Here is a 21,581-nt window from a genome sequence, read left to right as displayed (position 1 = left end):
AACTCTCAGGGAGGAATTCCAGCTCCTTCGTGCAGGCTCCAGCCTTTGTGTGCAACCCTTGGGCCTGGACGCCTTCCCCATTTCTCTGACATCGATGGACCAAGTCAGCCTGTGCCCCAGGACCAGCACACACCTGACCTCATCCACTTTCAGAGGCCAGACACTTGGGATCCAGACACAGCCCTAGTCTGGGACGTCTCCTGGCTGTGGTGGCTGAGGCAGGTCCAGGCAGGTGCAGAGCTTGAGCACCACGCCTGTCAGTCAACAGCAGGGGTCGCCCCTCTCCCCACCCTCTGGCCCAGGGACAAGGCCGCCTCCAGCAGGGTCTCGCTTGGAGGGCCCGGCTCTGGTCCGAGGTAGCCTTGCCAGGTCGCCGGCTCTCCTGGGACAGTGTCCAGCAACTCCCCAGGGGACCAGGGGCTGCTGCCCCTCCACACCACCTCTAGGACGGCAGGCATACCCCTGCTCTGAGTCTCTGCCCCCAAATCCAAATTCCCTGAATACCAAGGGAGTTTCTTGGCAAAAGAGTGTTCTACTCGAATGTTTCTTAAGGGGAAGGGACACAACTTCTGGGGTGGGGTGGCGGCAGAGACAGCCAAGTTCCGGGTGACCCCCTCCGCAGTACCCCGTGGGGCGGGGGCTGGCTCCCCCGCCGGCAGTGACGGGGACAGGGCGCCACCTGCTGGCATGGCCCCACAACCGACCTGAGCCGCCCTGGGAGGACCCCGGATCTTCATCAGCCGGCTGCCGCCCCCAGGACTCCTAGGGCCCCGCGCCCGCCCGCAGGCGCGCGTTTGGAGCTGGGCGGGGGTGAGGGCGGCTCGCCCTCCCTACACGCTGACCAGGTCCCCTAGTCGAAACGCTCGTCTAAGGCCCACGGGGAAGCGCGCAGATCCTAAGCCGAGCGACCCAGGCCCCAAGCATCCGCACGCGCGTCCAGGCACAGACGGCCGCCCTCGCGCCCCTCCGGTCGTTCCTCCGCCGAGGCTGCCACGCCGACTCCCAGGACGCGAGGGGCTTCTCGGGTTTTGAGTTTGGCGCTTCCGGACCTCGCCGCCGCTCTGCCTCCCGCCGCCGCCCACCTGGCCTGTCCCAGGTGTCCCTCCCCTACACACGCCGTGTTTCAGAAGACCGGGATGGCCCCCGTCCGCCTCCAGGACCCTGGCTCCCAGCTGCCGGAGACCCGGGGGGCGCTGCTGGGGGCTCCCTGGGGAGGAAGGAGAAAGCAGGGACAGCGGGCTCCGGAGGCCGGCCCGGCGACGACGCGTGGGGGCGGGGCTCTGGACCGCGCCTCCGGAGACCCTCCCTCGCCCCTCCCTCGCCAGGTGCGTACTGCCCCTTCCCCAGCCGGGGCGGGGTCTAGGCGGTGCCCGGAGACCCTTACCTGCCTTGCCCCTTGGGCCCGGCGGGGAGGAGAGCCGCAGGTGTGTGCCCCTCGCGCAGGTGGGGCCGGACGCGCGGGGGAGGCCCCTGGCACGTGGTACTGGTCCCCCGGGCTCCGCGGAGCCACCTGCAGGAGGAGCCCGCACAGATGGACGCCCACGTTTCTGTGGCAACGTCAGGGCGGGCCTCCCGCCCGACCTCCCGCGTACCTAGAGGCCGGGTGCCCGGGTCCCTGCGCTCTGCTGGCAGCTGGCCTTTGAGCCATGGCTGCTGCCTGGCGCCTTTCTGCAGATAGAAAGGCCTGGAGCCTTCCAGCTGGTGAGTACCCTGGAGGGGCTCTACCTGAGCCCTGCCCAGAGCGCCCGAGGTGCCTGGCGGAGGGGTTGGGGAGAGGAGGGTCAGGAGGGGCCAGCAGGGCCTGTGGATAGGTATGGAGGCACAGGCAGGTTAGGGAGGGGGCTAGCCTTTCCTTCTTTCATGGACTTGGCTGGGTGAGGGCTAGCCGCCCCTCCTCTGTCCTCCTTCCCTGGGAAGGGGTCTTCCTGTCTGGTGGCTCCCTCTGAGGGTTTGGGGCCTCCTCAGGGGCAAAGCCAGGCTGCCCCTGGGAGTGGGACCCTGCTGGCCCTACCCACTGGGATGTCCTGTCTCTAGGCTCAGGTGCTGCTGTGGGTCCGGTACTAGATTGTCACCTAATGAACTGTCCCTCAGTTTCCCCATCTGTAAAATGGGGTAAACACAGTCCCAGGCCCTGAATGGGGCTGATGAGTGGCTCTGCGTTTGGTCCCCCCGGCAGGTCCATTATCCAACAAAGGGCCAGCTCAGCATGGACCCCCTCTAGCTAACTCTCCTTGGGCAAAGGGCCTGGGCCCCCCAGCAACACCGTCCTGCTGGAAGGCTCCCGTCGAGGAGTGTGACTTAGAGCAGGTGAAAGGAGACCCAGCGCTGGGTCCCCCAAAGGCCATGGCCCATATTGACTGTTCTGAGCCCTTGGGGAGGGTTTTGGTCTGCAGGGAGGGGGTGTCCGTGTCCACAGGCTCCTTTCCCCGGGGTCTCCATGTGGAGCTGGGATCCACGGCTGTGTTGCTGCTCTAGGCATTCCTAGTTTGGGGGAGGTGGTGCCGGGGGGAGGTGGTGCCGAGGGCAGGTCTCTGCTCTGGTTGTGTGACCGTGGGCAAGGTGACAGCGCCTTCCTCATGGGCTGTGGTGAGGAGCCCCACGTTGCCCGGGGAACATACTGGGCACAGGCTCTGGCCCCTGGCGGGGTGCTCCGAGCGGTGGCCGGCTCAGGAGACGTAGCTCTCCGTGGCTGGAGTGCTGGGTGCCCTGCTCTAGGGGCTGGGGCTGACTGTGGCCTTGGAGGAACACCAGGTCTGGGGGCGGGGGTGGGGGAGTGCGGGATTGGGAGAACAGGGAGGTGGCAGGGCCTGGGGCCTTGTACTTGGGCAGGCCTGGGGGTGGGGGGAGCCCCCTGCTGACCTCTCTCTGTTGGCGTGGCCATGAGTATCTCCTTGTCGCGAGGGGACAGTGTCCCTGGGCCCCCTGGGCAGGCTGCGGGCTGGTGGGTTTATTTGGGCTGCTGCCTCCTAGTTCTTGGTTGCTTAGCCGAGGGGCCTGCAGGAGCTGGGCCCCAGAGGCTGGGGAATGCGGGCAGCTGTGCTCGCATCTCCTCTGACTGCAGAGCCCGCGGCTCTGCGCCTGGCCATTTGTCCACATTTGTCCATGGTGTTAGTCTCTGCCTCGCTTCGCCCCTCAGCGCCTCCATCTGGTTTCCCACACCACACCCTCCCCCCAACCTCCACCTGTGTTCCCAAATCTCTGCCCGTTGTGTCACCTGGTTCCCACTCTTGCGTCTGCCACCTCTGTGTGGCCCTGAGTCCCCTTGGGGCCCAACCACGCCGAGGCGTCGGTCGGCCTCCCTGGGGAGAAGCTGGTGGAGACGCTGTGGTTGTTGGCAGAGGCTGGGACACTGCCCTGACCAGACCCACACCTGAAGCCTGTTGGCACCCCGGGTGGCCTGCCCTGGTTGCCCTACTCTGCAGACCCTGGTTGGGGGTGTGTGTGTGTGTCTGTGTGTATGTTGTGTGTATACATGTTGTATGCCTGTGTATATGTTGTGTCTGTTGTATATCCGTGTGTATGTTGTATGTGGGTTGTGTGTCCATGTCTATGTGTGTATGTTGTGTGTCTGTGTGTTGTGTGTCTATGTGCATTGTGTCTGTGTGTCTCTGTGTGTCTGTGTGTGTTGTGTCTATGTATGTTGTGTGTGTTGTGTCTGTCTATACGTCTCTGTGTATGTTTTGTGTCTGTGCCTGTGGATTGTGTGTGTTGCATGTCCGTGTCCGTGTGTGTGGATGTTGTGTCTCTGTATGTTGTGTGTCTGTGTGTATGTTGTGTGTGTGTTGTATCTCTGTATGTTGTGTGTCTGTGTGTATGTTGTGTGTGTGTCTGTGTGCATGTGTGTATCAGAGGGGAGGAATGTGCTTTGTGCAGCAGGGCCCAGCGTGCCCAGGTGCTCTCATTTCCCCAGCTGTGGCCAAGCCTGGGTCAGCCTTGGGAGCACTTCCGTTTGGACCCTCCAGCTGCCCCTCCGCACCCCCCACCCCCTCTCCAGCCTCAGGGCACAGCCTGCTGCAGCTGAGACTCTGATCAGGGTGCATGGCCGTTTGGGTCTGTCCACTGCGGGGACTGCTGCTTCCCCAGGCTGGGTCTGTGCAGGTGGCCGTTGGGTGCCATGCCAACGTCCAGGCTTGTGCCCGCTGTTGTGCTGCCGAGTTCTCTGTGGTCTGGAACCCCAGGGCCTGGAGGCAGTGGCGTGGCAGGCCTTTCTCCTTCCCGTCCGCTGACTGTCCCTGAGCCTGTCCAGGCTTGCTCAGGCTGGCTCTGCTAGCGACGAGGTAGGGAGGGGTAAACAGTGTGGCTCATTAGATCAGAGCCTGCTAGCTTCTAGAAGGAGGCCCCTCTGCTCCCAACTGCAGCTGCCTAACCCCGCCAGCCAGCCCAGGCTGGAACATCATGTGCTCCTCATGGTGCAGCGGGCTATGGTGCCGTGGGTGGGCACACCCGGCCCCCCGGGCGAGGGGCAGCCCTGAAGGCAGCGAGGGACAGAAACTGCTGCCCTAGGGAGTCACCAGTTTCAGGCTGCACTGTGCAGGTGCCTCATGACCCCAGGCGGTGCATGGGGACCTGGGCTGGGGGTCCAGGCTCTGCGGTGGCTGAGTGAGGACAGAGATGCCTGGCTTTCTTTTCTTAGCGTGTGCCCAGCCCCCGGTGACACTCTGTGTTCTGTGTGTCTTTGGGCCCTCACAAGAATCCTTTCAAGTGGGGGCTAGTGTTCTGCCCACTTTCCTGAGGAGCAAACTGATGCCCAAGGGCTCAATGACCTGCCCGAGATCACTGACAGGCCCCTGCATGTCTGGGAGTCAGGGCTCTCCACCACTGTGTCCACCGTGTGCCCGCAGGGGGACGTGGGCTGCTCCATTGGGTCTTCGCACTGGCCTCTCCCGGCCAGAAGCCTTGTGACCCGCCCACCCCGTTGATGGCTCGGCATGGCCGCCGGGGCCACCCTGTTTCCTGGCCCTGGGAGTGTGGCCAGTTGTGGAGACTCACCATGCCGGCTTCTGGCCCTGCTGGGACTCTGGACGCAAGACTGTGCTGAGCCTGTGGAACGGAGCTGGACGGCGTGACGTGAATCCCGTGTTCTGCATAGCGTCCTACCTCTCTGGGGGCTCTTACAGCCACGCGCATTCGCACACGAGGCCACCCCTGCCCCAGCAGTCCCCGGCCTTTGGGGGAGGCAGATGGGTGAGAGCGGCACGGGGGTCCTGCTCACACAGCTGGGTGAGGGGACCCGGCATCAGGCAGGCTCGAGCTAGGGAGGGGTCAGGAGGGGAGCTGCGTGTGCCTCACCCAGCGGGGGCAGGCCTCCAGCTGGACCTGCGGCGGGGCCCATGGTTAGCTGAGATGCTGCTAGGGCCAAGCTCAGGCCTGACCCGGGGGGACGTTCCTCGACTCCGGGCTGTACCTCTGCCCAGTGGTGTTGTCGGAACCTTGCTGTTTGCGACCCCAGGCGAGAGCTGATGCTGCTGTTTGTGGCCTCCGGGGTGCAGCCCAGCTCAGAGAGCCTTAGTCGCCCTAGGGGGTGCCGAGAGGCTGGGGCCAGCAGGGCGACATCAGCAGGGGTCTGTGCAGGGGGAGGGGGTTTCCCTGGGCCTGTCTCCCCTCACAGGCCTCTGGGAGCCACATCTGGAGCCCTGGTGGTGAAGGAGGGGGCTGCGACAAGGCCCGGCAGGGCTGGGAGGAGAGGGAGGAAGTTCCCTGGCTTGTCACACTCACAGGGTGACGGGGACCCTGTCAGGTTTGTCTTCAAGTTCACTACACATTTGTTTTCATGATTTTGCTTTTATCATTTAAACTGATGGTCCGTCATGTTTATGACGTGGCTTCTTCTTGGAGAAGAGAGGGTCTCCGCTGACTGCTGGGACAGCTTATTTCCTGCGTGGTGCTCCTGCTAACAGGAGAAAAGGGCCACCAGGCCCTTCTGTTAGGAGAAACTTCCCGGCACCCAGCTCCGCCGCTTCTGCTCAGAGTGACCCTTTCCCTCTGCCCTTTCGGGAGCAGGGCTGGGGAATCCAGGAGGACACTGGGGAGAGTGCCCCCCAGGCCCACAACTGATGTGGGGGCCGGAGGGCCCAGCAGGAGGGAGGGCCTTTGTAAAGGGGCCGGGCCTCTGCATGGCTGGATGGCCCCTGGGGCCACAGTGGTGGGGGTCCTTCAGCTTTTATTTTTGTCAAGGCTGCAGAGAGATCCTGCCCAGGTGCGGGGAGGCTCTTTGGGAACAGAAGGAGGTCGAGCTGTCTGCGAGTGTCCCCTCAGTTGTCCAGCCTCTAAGGGTGGTGTGGGGGATGCCGTGGTCACCCCCTTATTGTGTCTCCCCTAGCTTGCTGCAATGCCCCAAGAGCTGGTGTAACTCTACCCCCCGTTCCTGGTGTAGCAGGCGCCGTCTGCAGGCCCAGTGTATCCCAGCACATCACAGGAACACGCCTGTGCTCCGCAGCCCACGGAAAGGGCCTGGGGCTCCCCTGTGCGGCCCCGGGTCAGCTCTCTGGGATGGCCGACCAGGGGCAAACACACGGGTGGGATCTGCTCCATTCCAGCCTGGCCGGGCGATGTCCCTAGTGTTGCAGGCAGGCTGGGCAGGGCGGGACTCCTGGCCAGGCAGACGGGGCAGAGCCGGATGGCCGCCACGGTGCTGCCAACAGGGGACCTGGCCACATAGGTAGGTCATCTGTCTGGGCCACCGGGTGTGGTCCTGGGCCCTGGGGCCAGAGGCTGGATTTGGGGTCCTGCTGGCTCTGCACTCTGAGGCAGGCACGTCCTTCCCCTCATCCGAACTATAAGGGAGGCTGGTTGGGGGTGGAGGAGGTGGCACCTCACATTCCGGGCAGGGCCTGTCCCCGGGGTGACTCCTCCCCCTGTGGGCAGCTACCTGTGGGGCTGCCTCCACCATGTCCAGGACCCCGATGGGCCCTCGTGCCCTGTCCAGATGGCAGCCGTCTCCGGGCGTCCTGGTTCCCAGGACAGGTTCTTTTGAATGAGCCTTGGGGACGGCCCTCCGGCCCTTCATTCTCCATGCTGCCCGGAATTAGGGCCTTTTGCTGCAGACCCCCGTTTCTCTGGGGCCGCTCTGGATGGAGCGCCTGCAGGGCAATTGCTAAAACTAGTAAATACCCCTGACCGCCTCAGCGCTCCTGAACTGCGGAGTGAACTCAGTGAGGCTCATGATACCCACTGGAGGTGGATGGGGTAGGGTGCTCTCCTGGGAGCGCAGGGCTGGGGAAGCAGGCCTGGGATCCAGGGTGCTTGGGTGTCTATACTGACTGTTTTTATGGGCAAAAGGGGGCCCTGAGCACATGCCAAGGAGAGCTGGGAAGCCAGCGCCTGCTTCCCAGACCAGCCCCAAGAGGCCAGAGGGCGGGGGTGAGGCGGCTGATGTTTTCTCGTTGGTGCCAGGGCCGGAGCATTCAGCGCCTCGTCCGGCTGCTAGGGACGGCCTCAAGCTGCTCCTCTCTCCTGCACCAGGCTCCCGGGCTGACCCTGCCCAGACCGGATCTTTTTTTTTTTTTATAATTTTATTTATTTATTTATTTTTCCCCCAAAGCCCCAGTAGATAGTTGTACGTCATAGCTGCACATCCTTCTAGTTGCTGTATGTGGGACGCGGCCTCAGCATGGCCGGAGAAGCGCTGTGTGCCTGGGATCCGAACCTGGGCCGCCAGCAGCGGAGCGCACGCACTTAACCGCTAAGCCACGGGGCTGGCCCTCAGACCGGATCTTGATCCTGACGGTCAAGCCTGGGGTTGAGCCCTGCCCCTGCCGCTAACACTGACCCTGGGAGCCACCCCTGCCCCCAGCCCCTCACTGCACCCCCACTGTGGCCCAGGCCGAGCCCAACCCGCCCCCTGGCCAGCTCACTCACCATGCACGGCAGCCACTGGCCCCGGCGCCCCGGGAGGACTGGGGTGGGACACTGCCCGGAGCCCCAGAGCCCCGGCGGGAGTTGAAGTCCTCGCCTCTCTGTCGCTGAGTGACAGGGGTTATTGTGCTGTCACGGGGCCACCTGGAACTCTGTCCCACCTGCCGACAGGCAGCTCATCAGGAAGACCCCCCCAGGCTGTCAGCCCAGGGCCCAGCAGCCCACCATGCCCACCCAGTTCCCATGAATGTCCTGAAGGTTTCCATCGCAGGCCGGGGACGGGGACAGGCCAACACCTGGAGTGGAGCGGTGGCCGGCCCGCTGTGAGCAGGGGTGGGTGCCGGGACCCCGAGGCTGCTCTGTGAGCGCTCCATCTGACCCCAGGGCTCCTGGTGACTGTGAGCTACCCCAGCTCCACCCTTGCTCCCCGCCCCTCGCCGTGTCAACCCTGCCGGCCTGCAGGAGATGATCCAGCCCCGCCCTAAAGATAGCCAGAGGCAGTGCCCCCTCTCCCCCGGGGGCCGGGGAGACCAGGGAAGGCCAGCGCCAAGCCCAGGTAGTGTTTGTGACGTAGGCGGCTGTCAGCACACGGGCGGGTCAGCGCTGCTGGAGATGGCCATGCCTTCCCCTGGAGGGCCAGGGAGCCAGCATGAGGAGTGAGGATTGGGGGCCAGAGTGCCTTTGCTGCTGCCTTCTCCTGAGCCTCGGTTTCCCCATCTGTACATTGGGCTGATCGTGGTGCCTACCTCAGAGGGGTGAGGTTGGGTCAGAGAGAGAATGTCATGGCACCGCCACGCATAGGGGGCATGTTATTGGTCCCCTGCACCTCTCTCAGTCTGTGGATGTTCTGAGACAGAAGGACAGGGAGCAGGAGGTGCTGGGGACAGTGGGGGCGCAGAGTGAGATGTTCTGCTCAGCCCCTCCGGGTCTCCACACTGACCAGCCGTGTCTGCTTCTTTCTCCCAAGGTAAGGCGGGCTCCGTCCACCTGCGGCCAAGGATGACCTCATGGCTGCCCTGAGAGGACCCGGGCCCTCCCAGCAGCCAGGCGCCCCACGGGGAGCTCCCCCCGTGGCCTGGTCTGACTATACCGAGGAGCCAGACCCCCGGGGGAAGGCCTGCAGCCACCCGGTGTGGTCAGCAGGTGAGAAGGCCAAGGATGGGTCCAGCTCAGTGTCATCTGGCCGCCTCTCTGGCTCCTCAGGGGGCCACCAGTCGTGTGCACCTCCCCATGGGCCCTGGAAGGAGAGGCCCCGCCAGGTGCCGGGGCCCCGGCGGCAGCCCAGGGAGAGCAACCCACGGCTAGAGCAGCTGAGGGACAAGATCCGGGCCCAGGTGCGGGGGCAGGCAAGCTGTGCCTCCCTGGGCAGCTGGACCCCCTCCAGTGTCTCACGGCTCTACAAAGGCTCCATGCCAGCCCCCCGGAGGAAGGCCCGAAAGCTGATGAACCCCCCTCCAGCCTCGGCCTGCCCAGGTCAGTGGCAGCTTTCCCTGGCGAGGGGCTGGCGGGTGGGAAGGGGTAGAGAGTGGGTGGGACGGGGCTGCCGCAGGCCAGGCTGTACTGGGCCCCTGGGTGGACCCGCCTGGGCTGGTGGCCAACTGGGGAGGGGAGTACAACGTGCTCCCCGGGCCCCGCTAGGGGCTCACAGCCTGGAAGCCGTGTGGGGGTTAGGGTCCTCCCGGGAGGTGCGTCCCAGCTAGGCTTAAGCACTAGAAGACTTGACTCACGGATGGTGATGGAGACAGGCTGGGGAGGCTGATGGAAGCAAGAGGGATAATGCGATGGAGGCAGGGTGCCTGCAGGGTGTGCCATGAGGCGTGGAAGGGACTGGGTCCCCTGGGCCTGGAGTGGGCAGCCTTGAGGGAGAGGGCTGGGGTGGGCGGGTGGCGCTGTCAGGTATGTGGAGGCTCAGGTCAGGAGCACCCTGAAGAGCCTGCAGGGGATTTGTAAGGTCCTCAAGACCAGGCATGTTCCAGCCCCGGGGCGTGGGGTCCAGGCCAGGGCCAGGGTGGGGATTTAAAGAAATATTCAGCACAGCCTCTCTGTGGGACAGACGGTAGAGACAAAACCTTCTGGCTTTTCTTTCCTTGGAGCTGCATAACTTTTCTAGGAGACAGGAAAGATGTTTTCTTTTTTATTATTTTTAAGATATACTCTTTTGTTTTTTAAAATTGTCATAAAATGTATATGACATGACATTTACCATCTTAACCAATTTTAAGTGCGCAGCTCAGTGGCATTCAGCACATTCTCGTTGTTGTGCAGCCGTCCCCACCATCCGTCTCCAGGACTCTCTCATCTCCCCAAACTGAAGCCCTGTCCCCATTAAACACTCCCCCCCACCCCCTCCCCCAGCCCCTGGCACCACCATCCCAGCTCCCATCTCTGTGGGTGTGGCTCCTCGAGGGCCCTCACGGGAGTGGAGTCCTGCAGGATTGTCCTTCTGTGACTTTTTCTTAAAGGAGGCAGCACTGCTGCTGTGTCGTCTGGAAAGCACGAAGAATGACACGGAATGGTCACTGCTCTCAGTGTGCCTCACTCCCCTAAACTGCCCCAGTTAACACTCTGGGGTGCGGCCGCTGCCGGGAGACGGTTGTGCTGGTTCTGGTTGGGAAGCCGCGCCGCCGCCAGCCGGCTTCCCAGCTGAGCACCAGCATGTGTCCGGACCGGCCTGTGGGATGCGCTCAGGCCTGAGGCCTCCATCAAAGGCGTTGTGTTTAAAAGCTTTTGAACGGGGACCTTTTCCTGGAAATTCTTCACGGAATCTCTCTCCTTACAGTGCTCCCTCGTTATCACTCTGCTCCAGGCTCAGGCGTCCTGAGTGCAACTGAGCACAGAGTCAAAGACAAGGCCATCCCTGGCCAGGACCGTGAGCCCTCCAGAGTCTCCCAGAGCCAGGCTTCAGGTGAGTGGCTCTGCGGCTGGCCACGCTGGCACCCCCAGTTGGATGCTCAGGCCCCAGTGTGGGGAGCACGGTTCTGGACCCAGCATGCTCCATGCAGTTCTCTCTCCCCCTGTGTGATTGGCTCTGTTATGATCCCCACTCAAAGATGAGGACACTGAGGGTCAGGAAGGACCCCAGCCATGAAGGGGCCAAGCAGGGATTTGGAGCCAGCCTGCCATTCTCTGGAGCCAGATTTCTCACCCTCTGCCTCCCCAGCAGGGAAGGAATCCAGGCAGGCCCTGGAGGGCGGGCTGGGGCTTCAAGGGCAGAGGAGCTGGGCAGGGGCGTCTCCTGGCTGAGATCTCCTTCACGAAATAGGTGAGGTCTTTCCTGCATGGTCACGTGTGAGCCACAGGGACTGGGCCTGAGGCCCTCCAGGTGCTGCCAGCTCCTGGGCTCCCCGTTCCATCTTGCAGGCAGGAGGCACTGCCCGCCTGTCCCCCAGGTGTCCCCGCCTCGCCCAGGAGGTGCTGAAGGGTTGGCAGTGGGTCGGCAGACTTCCAGACAGGTGGGGAAGGGTCCAGGGGCCGAGGGAACCACTAGGTTTTGGCTCACTTGCCCACTGAACACACGGGAGGGGTAAGGATGGAGAGGCGGGACAGGAGCTGCTCCCGGGGCCTGGAGGGCAGCAGCGTTGAGGAGCCTGGACTGCATCCCCGGCAGCGGGCCCCGGTGGAGGTTTGAGCAGGAGCCACGGCGAGTTTGGGCTTCGGCAGACTCGCTCTGCAGGATGGGGAATGGGGGAGGAGGCTGTCTCCACAGTCCAGGGAGAGGCAGCCCCACTCCAGCAAGATTCCGGAGACCCCAGAATAGGGTGAGGGAAGGACTCGGGAGCAGAGGTCAGCTGCCCCAGATGCCCCAGGCTGCTGGGGTCTCCCGCCCAGGGGAACAGGGTGGGTTTTCCACGGGGCCGTGGGGAGGATGCAGTGAGAGTCGGGTGCCCAGGGGCCAGTTGTCACCCGTCCCACTGGCATCGTGGTGGGGAGGGTGGGGTGAGGGTTAGTCGACACTTGAGCGGGGACCTCACTGGGCAGCAGCCACAGACACGCTTTCCAGTGTATGTCCAGTCCCAGCAGGATGTGTGAGCAAGTGCAGACGCAGCTGAGGTCTGAGGGGCAGAGTCCTCTCCTCGAGCCCAGCTCTGGCCCAACCACGGCCACCGGCAGCTCCCCACAGGAGCTGGGGCACTCCTGCCCTGTCCCTTTCGTGCTGTGGCTCATGGCAAACGCTCCTGTCTTCCTCCTCCTCCATCCACGAGGACCCTGATGGCCTCAGCTCATCCAACTGGTCACCCTCCCTGTCCCCACCTCGCGGAGGCCACTGGGGCCTGTCAGCCAAATTTGGGACTCAGCCATCAGTCACTCAGGGACCTCAGGACCCAGTGCCATTGGTCACCAGCTCCTGGCAGTCACATTTCATCCTCCCAGTTTTAGAGCCTTCTGGAAGCAGGGTGTGGGGGCAAGGCCTGGGTCTTTCTTTTTTTTAATTACGGTAATCTACACATAACATAAAATTTGCCATTTTTAAGTGCACAGTTCAGTGGCATTAAGCACATTCTCATTGTTGTGCAACCATCACCACCACTATCTCCAGAATTTTCATCTTCCCAAACTGAAGCTCTGTCCCCATTAAACACTTGCCCCCAGCCCCTCCTGTCTCTGTGTTGACTCCTCTCGTCCCTCACATGAGGGGAGTCCTAGAGGATCTCTCCTTTTGTGCCGGCTGGGTCTTTTTTTTTTTTTTTTTTGTGAGGGAGATCAGCCCTGAGCTAACATCCGTGCTAATCCTCCTCTTTTTGCTGAGGAAGACAGGCTCTGAGCTAACATCTATTGCCAATCCTCCTTCTTTTTTTTTTTCCTTCCCCTGAAGCCCCAGTAGATAGTTGTATGTCATAGCTGCACATCCTTCTAGTTGCTGTATGTGGGACGTGGCCTCAGCATGGCCGGAGAAGCGGTGCGTCGGTGCGCGCCCGGGATCCGAACCCGGGCCGCCAGTAGCGGAGTGCGCGCACTTAACCACTAAGCCACGGGGCCGGCCCCCGGCTGGGTCTTGAGGCTCCTCCTGCCATCAGGGTCGGGGCTCTGAGGAGGGAGGGTCAGGCCAAGGCTAGGACCCAGTGCATTGGAGGCCTGGAGAGTCCTTCGGGCCAGTCTATTCCTGCCGCCCCCAGCCCCGCGGGGACATTGCGCCCTCGGCCCTGCTCTCACACGCTCCCTGGCTGGTTGGCTTTTTGGTGCTTCACAGATGCAGCTCCTACCCCAGCTGTGGACAGAGACACATGAGGCCAAACGGCGCAGAGAAAGGCGACCACACTGGCCCTCAGGAAGTCGGTCCACGCTGGTTGGCCACTGTGCTTGCCGGGGACTTGCACAGCCTCCTCCCCTCTGGGGGTCTCCGTGTCCCCACCTGTTGTGCCAGGGGTGGACCCTGCCGTGGGGAGGCCCCTCCAGCTCTAGCTCTCATTCTCCCTCCCCCTGCTGAGCTGATGTTCAGTCTGGCTGGCTGCCATGCCGTGGGTTCACTTGTGGGCCCATTCAGTCATTTATGCATTCAACAAACATGAGTGCCATGGGCCAGCCCTGAGCTGGGTGCGGGAGACCAAGATGGGAGGCTGTTCCTGTCCTCGGGGTTCTTGGCCTCCAGACGCCCGGGAATTTGTGCAGTCAGGGTGCGCTGTGAGGGAGGGTGTGGCGTGCCCGGTCCTGCTGGGGGAGAATGCCTGAAGGGGTCAGACAGTCAGGTGTGCCCCCTCTGGCACTCGCTCAACCGCCAACACTGGCAGGTAGGACAAGGGAACAGGCAGGATGGCACAATCCTCCATGGGTCCGGGGCGGCAAGGCGGCCGTTCTGTGTGCTGTGTCACTACTCACCCTTTCTCCCTTCCTTCCTCTCCCACCCCTATTGCTAAAGTTCCACGGGAAAAAACCAGAAGGATGAAAGGTAGTTCTTGCAAAAGAGAGAAGGCCCCCAAGTCTCCCACCCCTAGAAGAGCCACCAAAGACAAAGGTAAGGTTTGCTCGTTCAGGTCCCCGGCAGGGCTTGGGGGCACAAGTGCACTGTCCCGGCTCACTAGGTGGGCAGTGGCTTTCGTTTCTGGTGCCAGGATGGCTGGCTGCCTGCGGTGCCTGGAGCACTGTGGGCGCAGGGTTCGGGGGGGCATCTGGGATTGGCAGGAGCCGGGCTTGAGTGGGGATCTGCGGTGCAGGGAGGTGGGCAGCATGGGCGTCTGTGTCTCCGGTGACTGTAGACCCTGGCCATCACTGGAGTGGCAGGTGACGGCCGGGGCAGGGGGTCATCCGTTGTGATGAAGTGAAAGTCTGCAAACCCATGTGCGGTTAGCCATCCTTTCAACAGCCCTAGATAGAGAACGTCTATAATGACACAGAGCCACTTGGCCACGCTTTAGTACGCATTTGTAGTCTGCTGCTACACGAGTGTTGCCGTGTCTGAAACGGTCCATGAAGGCAGGCGGCCCGGAACGTGTGTGGTTGAAGACGTGTCTGCTTTTCTGTTACACGGCATCGCTTACCGAGTGTTCCTGTTTGCTGCCTTCAGCAGCGGGGAGTCTGATCGAGGGCGTGAGTCTCCCTGCCACCCTGGTGTGGGATTTAGAATTCCAGGCAGCGAGCCCACGGTCTCCTTTCACCTGAGCACTTGGTGACGGGAAAGGCCTTGGGCAGTGTCCACTCTCTCCAGCCCCTTTAGCACTTGGAGCTGTCATGCAGGGGTGCAAGTCAGCTGACCACTTGTGTGACGATGGTTTCATAAATGTGTCCTGGGAGAGTTCTATTAAGGGGTCTTGGCAGTGGTGGGCCTGCAGTCACAGAGCAATTTCTAGTTCGGGCGTCTCTTCCCTGATGGCTGGGCGGGGAGTGGCGCCCAGCAAGGACCTGGCTGTGTAGCCTGGATGCTTTTGTGGAGCTTGTGGGATGAACCCGAGTGGATCCATCCACCCCCAGGAAGGGCTGGGTGTGGGTGTGTGGGGAACGAGGGAGGCAGCGTCCCTCTGGGGCTCTCCTTTAGAATGTTCTCGGCGCTCAGGGTGGAGTCGCCATACACACTGCCTGGCTCCTTGTGTCCCGTGCACTCTACGGACATGACTCACGTGATCCTAACAGCTCCCTCTGAAAGGTTGCTTCCATTTTATGAATGAGGAAACCGAGGCTCAGAGAGGTCCAACAGCCTGCCCAGGGCAGCACAGGCGAGCCCAGGTTGGGTCCTGACCTGTCCAGCTCAGGCCTCTGCTCCTCACCTGAGAGATCCCAGCTGTGTGTACCTGGGACCACACCTGGGCACCTTTTCAAGGTCCTCTCACAGGTCCCGGGCTCTGGGACCACCACTTCACAGGGTTTGGGGACACCACCAAGAGCCCCCAGGTGGGGAGAACCCTACCCACTGGGGCTGAGCTCGGCTCTGTGGGGCCCTCAGTCTAAGAGTATGCAGCACTGGGGTGCAGCTTTCGAGCTGCTCCTGCACATCTCTATGCCTCAGTTTCCCCCATGGCATGAGATCACAATCCTGGACCGAGAGTAGACGGTGTGTGCTCTGCCCAGGCCCAGGCACCCGTGTTTCTGCCCCACGTCATCAGACTCCCGCCGCCTCTGCTCTGTGGGAGAGCCGCGGTTCCAGCAGAATGAATGGATATCTTCCTTGTCCCTGCCTTGTTGAGATGGGCCCTGAGTGATGGGGGGAAGCTTGGGCAGGGCTGCGTGGCACTGGGACAGATGCTTTTATTCAGCTGGGTGAGAGGGGACGTGGGAGAGGAGGGGAAACCTTCACTGGAACCAGAGAGGGAGGGATGCTGGGAGACACAGAGAAGGTTCCGGAAGGCCCACTGAACATGCACAAAATATAACAATTTTCTGCATCATCGTCTTCCCCCTCCCTCAGCTTTTTGGTTTGTTTTATTTTAATGGCTCACTTGAAAAATGACCTGCTTTCTGCCTGACACTGGGTCAAAAGGGCGTGCCACGGGCTGCATTCATCATCGTAACCACCGTGTCACCCTGACGGAGCTGACCATTAGTTTCTGTCAGTGATGAAGTCACAGCTGGGCTAAGGAGAGATGAGTTTGGGTTCAGAGGTCAGAACCACAGGACTTGGGAATTGGATGAATTGGAAATTTGCTGTAGTTAACAAAAAATTAAATCACAATAGTTATAAAATATTCATCCATCCGGGCTGAAGGAAAATGAAGCCCGATATTTAATTTCAGATTATATCACCTCATTTTGCATTTTTTATCATAGATTAGGTCGGCCCTGGAACTTCTGACAGGGCACTTGGGGACTTCATCCATTTCCACAGATTAAAAATCCTCTCGTAAAAAAATTAATTGCCATTAAACTGCTCAGTGGAAGAAAAAAATGTGCCCATCAGGACCCATTTATTGACCTGGACCCCTCTGGCGGGCTAACGGGGGAGCTGAGCAGCCAGTGATGGAGGGGCCTGTGGGGCGGGGGGTGCTGAGAGGGGCCTGGCCAGCAGGCTGCCCCCTCCCCACCTGGCGGGGTCCCTGCCCAGTGCCCCAGCCGAGGCCAGTTTTGTGCATTTCAGCAACTATAGGGCAGGACGGAGGGCCCTTGCTGGCGATCCCAGCCCCACCGTCCCACTCAAAACCCACATGTCGCCAGGTGGGCAGTCCTGGCCTCAGCCCTGGCCTTTGACTCTGCCCTGAGCCAGCAGAATCCTGACCCTTCTGGACCCAACTCCTGCAGTGATAGTGACCACTTTTTCATCCCTGTGGCCCTGTGGGGAGGTGCTTACAGATGGCGAAACTGAACTTAACAGAGAAATTAAGTTTCTTGCCCAAGGCCGAGAGCTAGTGATCAGCAGAGCCGGAATTTAAACCCAGGTCTGGGGCTCCTGAAACCAACCTCTTAACCTCTGGAGTCCCCCAGGGGCCTGGCAGTGGAGGGTGTGGCCTCAGCGGACCTGTCCCAGAGGGGCGTGGCTTAAAGAGGGCGTGACCTCAGTTCCTGTCCCAGCAGGGGATGTGGCCTCAGGGCGTGGCCTCAGGGGCCTTTCCCAGGGGTGTGGCCTCTGGAGGGCTTGGCTCTGCATGGCCCCTTCCCCTTCCTGGATCTGCAGCCTCAGGCCTGTGGCTGATGTCTCTGGGTCTGGGCATTGGGGAGGGTGCCATGTCTGGGGGGCAGTGTGTGCTAGGGATGCCCTGACCCTATCTGTTGCCCGCCCACTCTGGATGTCAGCTCTCTGGATGGTCTCTGCTGGAAGGCACCCTCACTTGGCAGAAATGCCCCCTCCTTGGGGGGCAGGAGAAGTCTTGGCCTGGGTGGTGGTGTTTCCGGTGGTGCTGCCGTGGGCTGGCCCCCTGGGGGAGGTGCAGCACGTGTGTGTCTGAGTGTGTGCACAAGTGTGGATGTGAGCTAAAGGCCAGCCACCACCCGCTGCCTCTCCCAGGGCCCTTGTGGATGGGTTTGGAATGACAGTGGGGCTGATATTGGCATTTGGTGAGCGTAATCTGGATTATGAAGTAAAACCTCGATTAATGGCCTTTATTATGTGGCGACATCTATTAAAGAAAGCTCGTTTGTGTTTGGGGGGTGGGGGGCCTGCGCATTCCGGCCTGGGCATCTTCATTGACCCCCCCCAACAGCTTTAAGTATCACCAGCTTAAAAATTAATCTTCTCCAGCCCAGTGCAAATGATCAGCTATAATGTCACCCGCCACTTGCCCTATGGTGATGTGTGTGCTGGTGGATTGTTATTATTACTGTCACCTTAAAAAGCAAATTCACCTATTTTATCCTCAAAACGAGTTTATTTGGGAATAGCCAAAAGAATAGCTATTCACGATGTGCATGCTATGGAAAACCACATGCAAATCCAGAGAACAAAGGAGGGAGCTGCTTTTATAGAGAAAAAGGGCAAGAGGGTGGGGCTGTTCTAAAGGAAAGTCCATTGGGGGAGAAACAGATCAGGGCGGCAACAGATTCTCATTGGCTGAGCTGTGGCATTTCTGATTGGCTGGGCTGTGGTGTTTCTGATTGGCTGGGCTGTGGTGTTTCTGATTGGCTGACCTGTTGCCAGGTAGAGAGAGAAATCTTCCCTCAGGAGTAAAGTAGTTGTACTTCCTATTTGGAGTGATTGACCACATGTTATGGGGTGAGAGCTCTCAGCTCCAACTGAGTTGAGGTTTGTTTTATTAATTTCTATGTTAATATCATTATTTTTGGCCAGCACGCACTGAGCATGTGTGGTGTGTCTGGGCCCGTGTTGAGTGTTTTACAGACAAGCCGTAGGGAACACATTTTATTACCTCTGTTTACTGAAGAAGAGACTCGAGGTCAGAGAAGTCAGGTCACATTTCAGGGTCATCCTGGGACTCAGCCCCTCCTCTTGCTGGCTAGTGGCTGAGGGTGCAGCTCTGCCCCAGAGGGGCCTGGACACTAGGGATGTCACCCCGAGCCTCCCAGGAGCATATGAATTGGTCTCCTGGGGCTCCATGAGGTGCCAACCTCCTCATCTGGGCTGGCGTTCGGAGAGCCCTGGACTCCCAGCTCTTGGGTGTGTTTTCTCTGTTCAAGACTCTGAGTTGGTTGGTGTTTCCGCCTGGAGAAAAGGACCAGCCCTGGTGAGGGTGCTGCTCGGGCCCCCTCCCGTCATCCCCAGGCTCCAGAGGAAGGCGCCCTCGGGAGACCTGGCCCCCGCCGCGGAATTAGGTACCTCGTGCCTCCGCCTGGGGCTCTGCCCTCCTCTGCTGTGGCACCTGGGGGTGGCACGGAGGGAGAGACGCCTGGGAAGGAGGTGGCATTGGGTGCAGAAGCAGCACTGCCCTCCCCGCGACCTGTCAGACGCCCTCCAGGCCCCCATCAGATGGGACTTTGGGAAGTCATTTTGTTTAAAAGCCTCAGAAAAGGATTTCCGTCCCCGAGAGGCGCTGTTTTGGCTCCCAGGAGGCAGGGCCGGCCATCGAGGCTTTGCCGACTTAGGGCCGCAGGACAGGAGCTGGCTTCTCCAGCAGACGCCCGTCACACCCCATGTGTGCTCAGTTTCACCGTGTCCAGAGCGGGCAGTTCTGTGCCAGGTGCCCAGGCACAGCCTCGGGTCACCCCAACGTGGCACCTGTCCCCACAGGGCTTCTGCGGGTGATGAGGAGTGCGGAGGCGAGAGGCACCTCCCTGGGGGCGGACCAAGGGTCCCCCTGGGTGGAGGAAGTGGCCCTGAGCTGCCTGTCTTTGCAGGAGACAGCAAGACAGTACGAGCTGCTGAGAGCTCCCCTCTCCGCCCCCGGGCACCCAGCCCAGCCTCTGTCTGCAGTGGCCCGCAGCTGACTGTCAACACGCCCAACCTGCCTTCCTGCCATCAGCCCATGCCCATCCACACTGCTCCGGCCATCCTTCGAGGCCTCCGCCAGCAACTGCAGGTTGGGCTGGAGTTGGCCCGGGACCACCACCCCAGGGCAGGGCTGGAGCTCGGGCCCTCAGAGCTGCGGCTGCAGGACCTGGCTGGGAGGAGGCAGCAGGGCCCCTGGAGCACTCCAGCCGCGCAGGGCTCCTTCTCGAAGAGTCCTTGGGCCACAGTAGGGGGGCAGCCCTCCTTCCAGACGGCTGGGAGCTTCCCTACCAGGCAGCGCTGGAGCGCCCCGGCCCGGCAGGCCTCCTGTCCGCAGAGGGCCTGGGCGGCCCAAGGACGGGACCTCTCCTTCCAGCGGCCTGGGAGCCCCTCTGAAAGATTGGGCCCCTTCCCGCAGCGGCCGTGGAGCGCCTCGGCCCGGCAGGCCTCCTGTCCGCAGAGGGCCTGGGCGGCCCAAGGACGGGACCTCTCCTTCCAGCGGCCTGGGAGCCCCTCTGAAAGATTGGGCCCCTTCCCGCAGCGGCCGTGGAGCGCCTCGGCCCGGCAGGCCTCCTGTCCCCAGAGGGCCTGGGCCACTCGTGAATACTGGGAGGCCGCTGCCCGAGGACCACGGAGCCTTCTGGAAAGGGCAAGCCCTCCCGCCCAGCGGCCCTGGAGCGCTTCCTTCACACAGAGGGCCAGCACCCCCTGCAAAGGCCGGGGCTCCCTCCTGCCTCCCTCGGGAGCGAAGCTCGCCTGGCTGCCTGCCCGCAGTGCCTCTCGGAACACACCCGGGAAGGAGAACGAGGGGCGGGCACCGCTGCCCTGCCCGAAGCCCCGGGGGCCCCTGGGCCACCCCTACAGCTCCGAGTCCTTGAGGGACTTCATGCGCCAGAGGACGCGGGCCAGGCGGCAGCAGGCCCTGCAGGAGAAGGCCTCGGCTGTGCGGGCGCTGGAGCAGAGGAGGCAGAGGCTGCAGGCGGTCTACAGGAAGCAGCGGGAGGCCGTCCGGCGCAAAGCCGTCCCCGTGGTCTCCCAGACGACCCCTGGCATCGTGACCTTTGTCCCGCATGCTGCACAGTCCAGGGTACGTGCTGGGGTGCGGGTGAGGACGGGGTACCGGCCAGCTCAGCCACTGAGCTCCCCGGGGTCCCCACACACCTGCCTCCCTGGGTACAACAGGGCCCTGCAGGGACCCCATTGCCTCTGACCCCCAAGGGGTCCCACCCGAGACCCCCGTGGAGGCCAGGGCCAGCTTTGAGGCCGAGACAGACTTTTGGGGTCTTCTGGCCTGGGGTGGGGCTCTGACTGTGTCCTCCCCTGCTTTAGGCCCTGGAAGCCCCTGGGAGCCTGCGGTCGCCCGTGCTGGAGTGGAGCAAGGTGACCTCTGGCATGGTGCTGGGGGACCAGGAGGCCCCGGGCAGGTGGGTAGCAGGCGTGGAGTTGCACTTCCTGGGCGGGGCTCCCCCGGGCAGGGGTGGGCGTCCTCACCCTGTGCTGTGCAGAGCAGTGATCACGGGGTATCTGTTTCATTGAGGTGAGAGTCCCATCACACAAAGTTAACCGTGTGAAAGTGAATAATTCAGTGCATTTAGCACATTCACAGTATTGTGCAGCCACCACCTCTGTCTGCTTCGAGAACATTTCATCACCCCCAAAGAGAAACCGCATCCCCATTAGCGGTCACTCCTCACTCCTCTCCCACTCCTGGCAACCCCCAATCTGCTCTCCATCTCCGTGGATCCATCTGTTCTGGACATTTCCCGTAAATGGAGTCCACAGCGTATGACCTTGTGTTTGTCTCCTTTCACTGAGCATAATGTTTTCTAGGTTCATCTCTGTTGTAGCGTGTGTCTGGACTGTGTTCCTTTTTCATGGCTGAGTAATATTCCATTGTGTGATATTGCACATTTTGTTTATGCACAGGGCAGTTGATGGACACTAGGCTGTTTCTCCCTCTTGGCTACTATGAATCATGCTGCTAGGAATGCACTGATTGAGTACCTGTTTTCATCTCTCCAGGGTGCATCCCTGGGAGGGGAATTGCCAGATCATATAGTAACTCTATGCTTAACTTTTGAGGACCTGTGGACTGGTTCCTGCCTCAGCCACACCATTTTGCATCCCACCAGTGGTGTAGGAGGATCCCCGTTTCTCCGTCTTTTTGCTAACACTCATTTTCTGTTTTTTCCCTTACTTTGCTTTTGTTTTATTTTTACTACCATGTATTTTAATTTTGCCGGGGCAGCTGTCCAGAAGGTCCTCCCCCGGGCAGCATCTTGAAACATGGGGTCGGGGAACTTCCTCCACTCTGCTTGGGGGGATTGAGTGTCGCTGCCCACTAGAGGCTGGCATTCCCAGTGCCTGCCCTCCTCTGGGAAGGGCTCCATGGAATGCCACATGGGCCTCAGGCCAGTGCCAGCCTCTCCCTGGCCACCTGCACAATGAAGGGGAGAGGGTGGCATGACAAGGAACTCACGACCAGGCT

At 61.3% G+C, this 21,581-nt stretch overlaps 1 protein-coding gene across 1 annotated transcript in view; it reads left to right on the top strand.

Annotated features, from left to right (window-relative positions):
- Positions 1–1,136: 1,136 nt before the first annotated feature.
- Positions 1,137–21,581, top strand: part of CCDC187 (coiled-coil domain containing 187) — a 57,647-nt gene continuing 37,202 nt past the window's right edge. Inside the window, 8 exon segments of the mRNA XM_087419607.1 lie at positions 1,137–1,325; positions 1,633–1,750; positions 7,793–7,900; positions 8,827–9,327; positions 10,634–10,759; positions 13,709–13,804; positions 19,003–20,180; positions 20,423–20,517. Of these exon segments, the coding sequence (XP_087275733.1) occupies positions 1,137–1,325; positions 1,633–1,750; positions 7,793–7,900; positions 8,827–9,327; positions 10,634–10,759; positions 13,709–13,804; positions 19,003–20,180; positions 20,423–20,517 (2,411 nt within the window).

The sequence above is a fragment of the Ceratotherium simum genome, chromosome 29 (genome assembly GCF_057802395.1).
Source record: "Ceratotherium simum simum isolate JZ-2026a chromosome 29, ASM5780239v1, whole genome shotgun sequence".
NCBI classification, from domain to species: Eukaryota; Metazoa; Chordata; class Mammalia; order Perissodactyla; family Rhinocerotidae; genus Ceratotherium; species Ceratotherium simum.
This window is presented reverse-complemented; position numbering and strand designations above follow the sequence as displayed.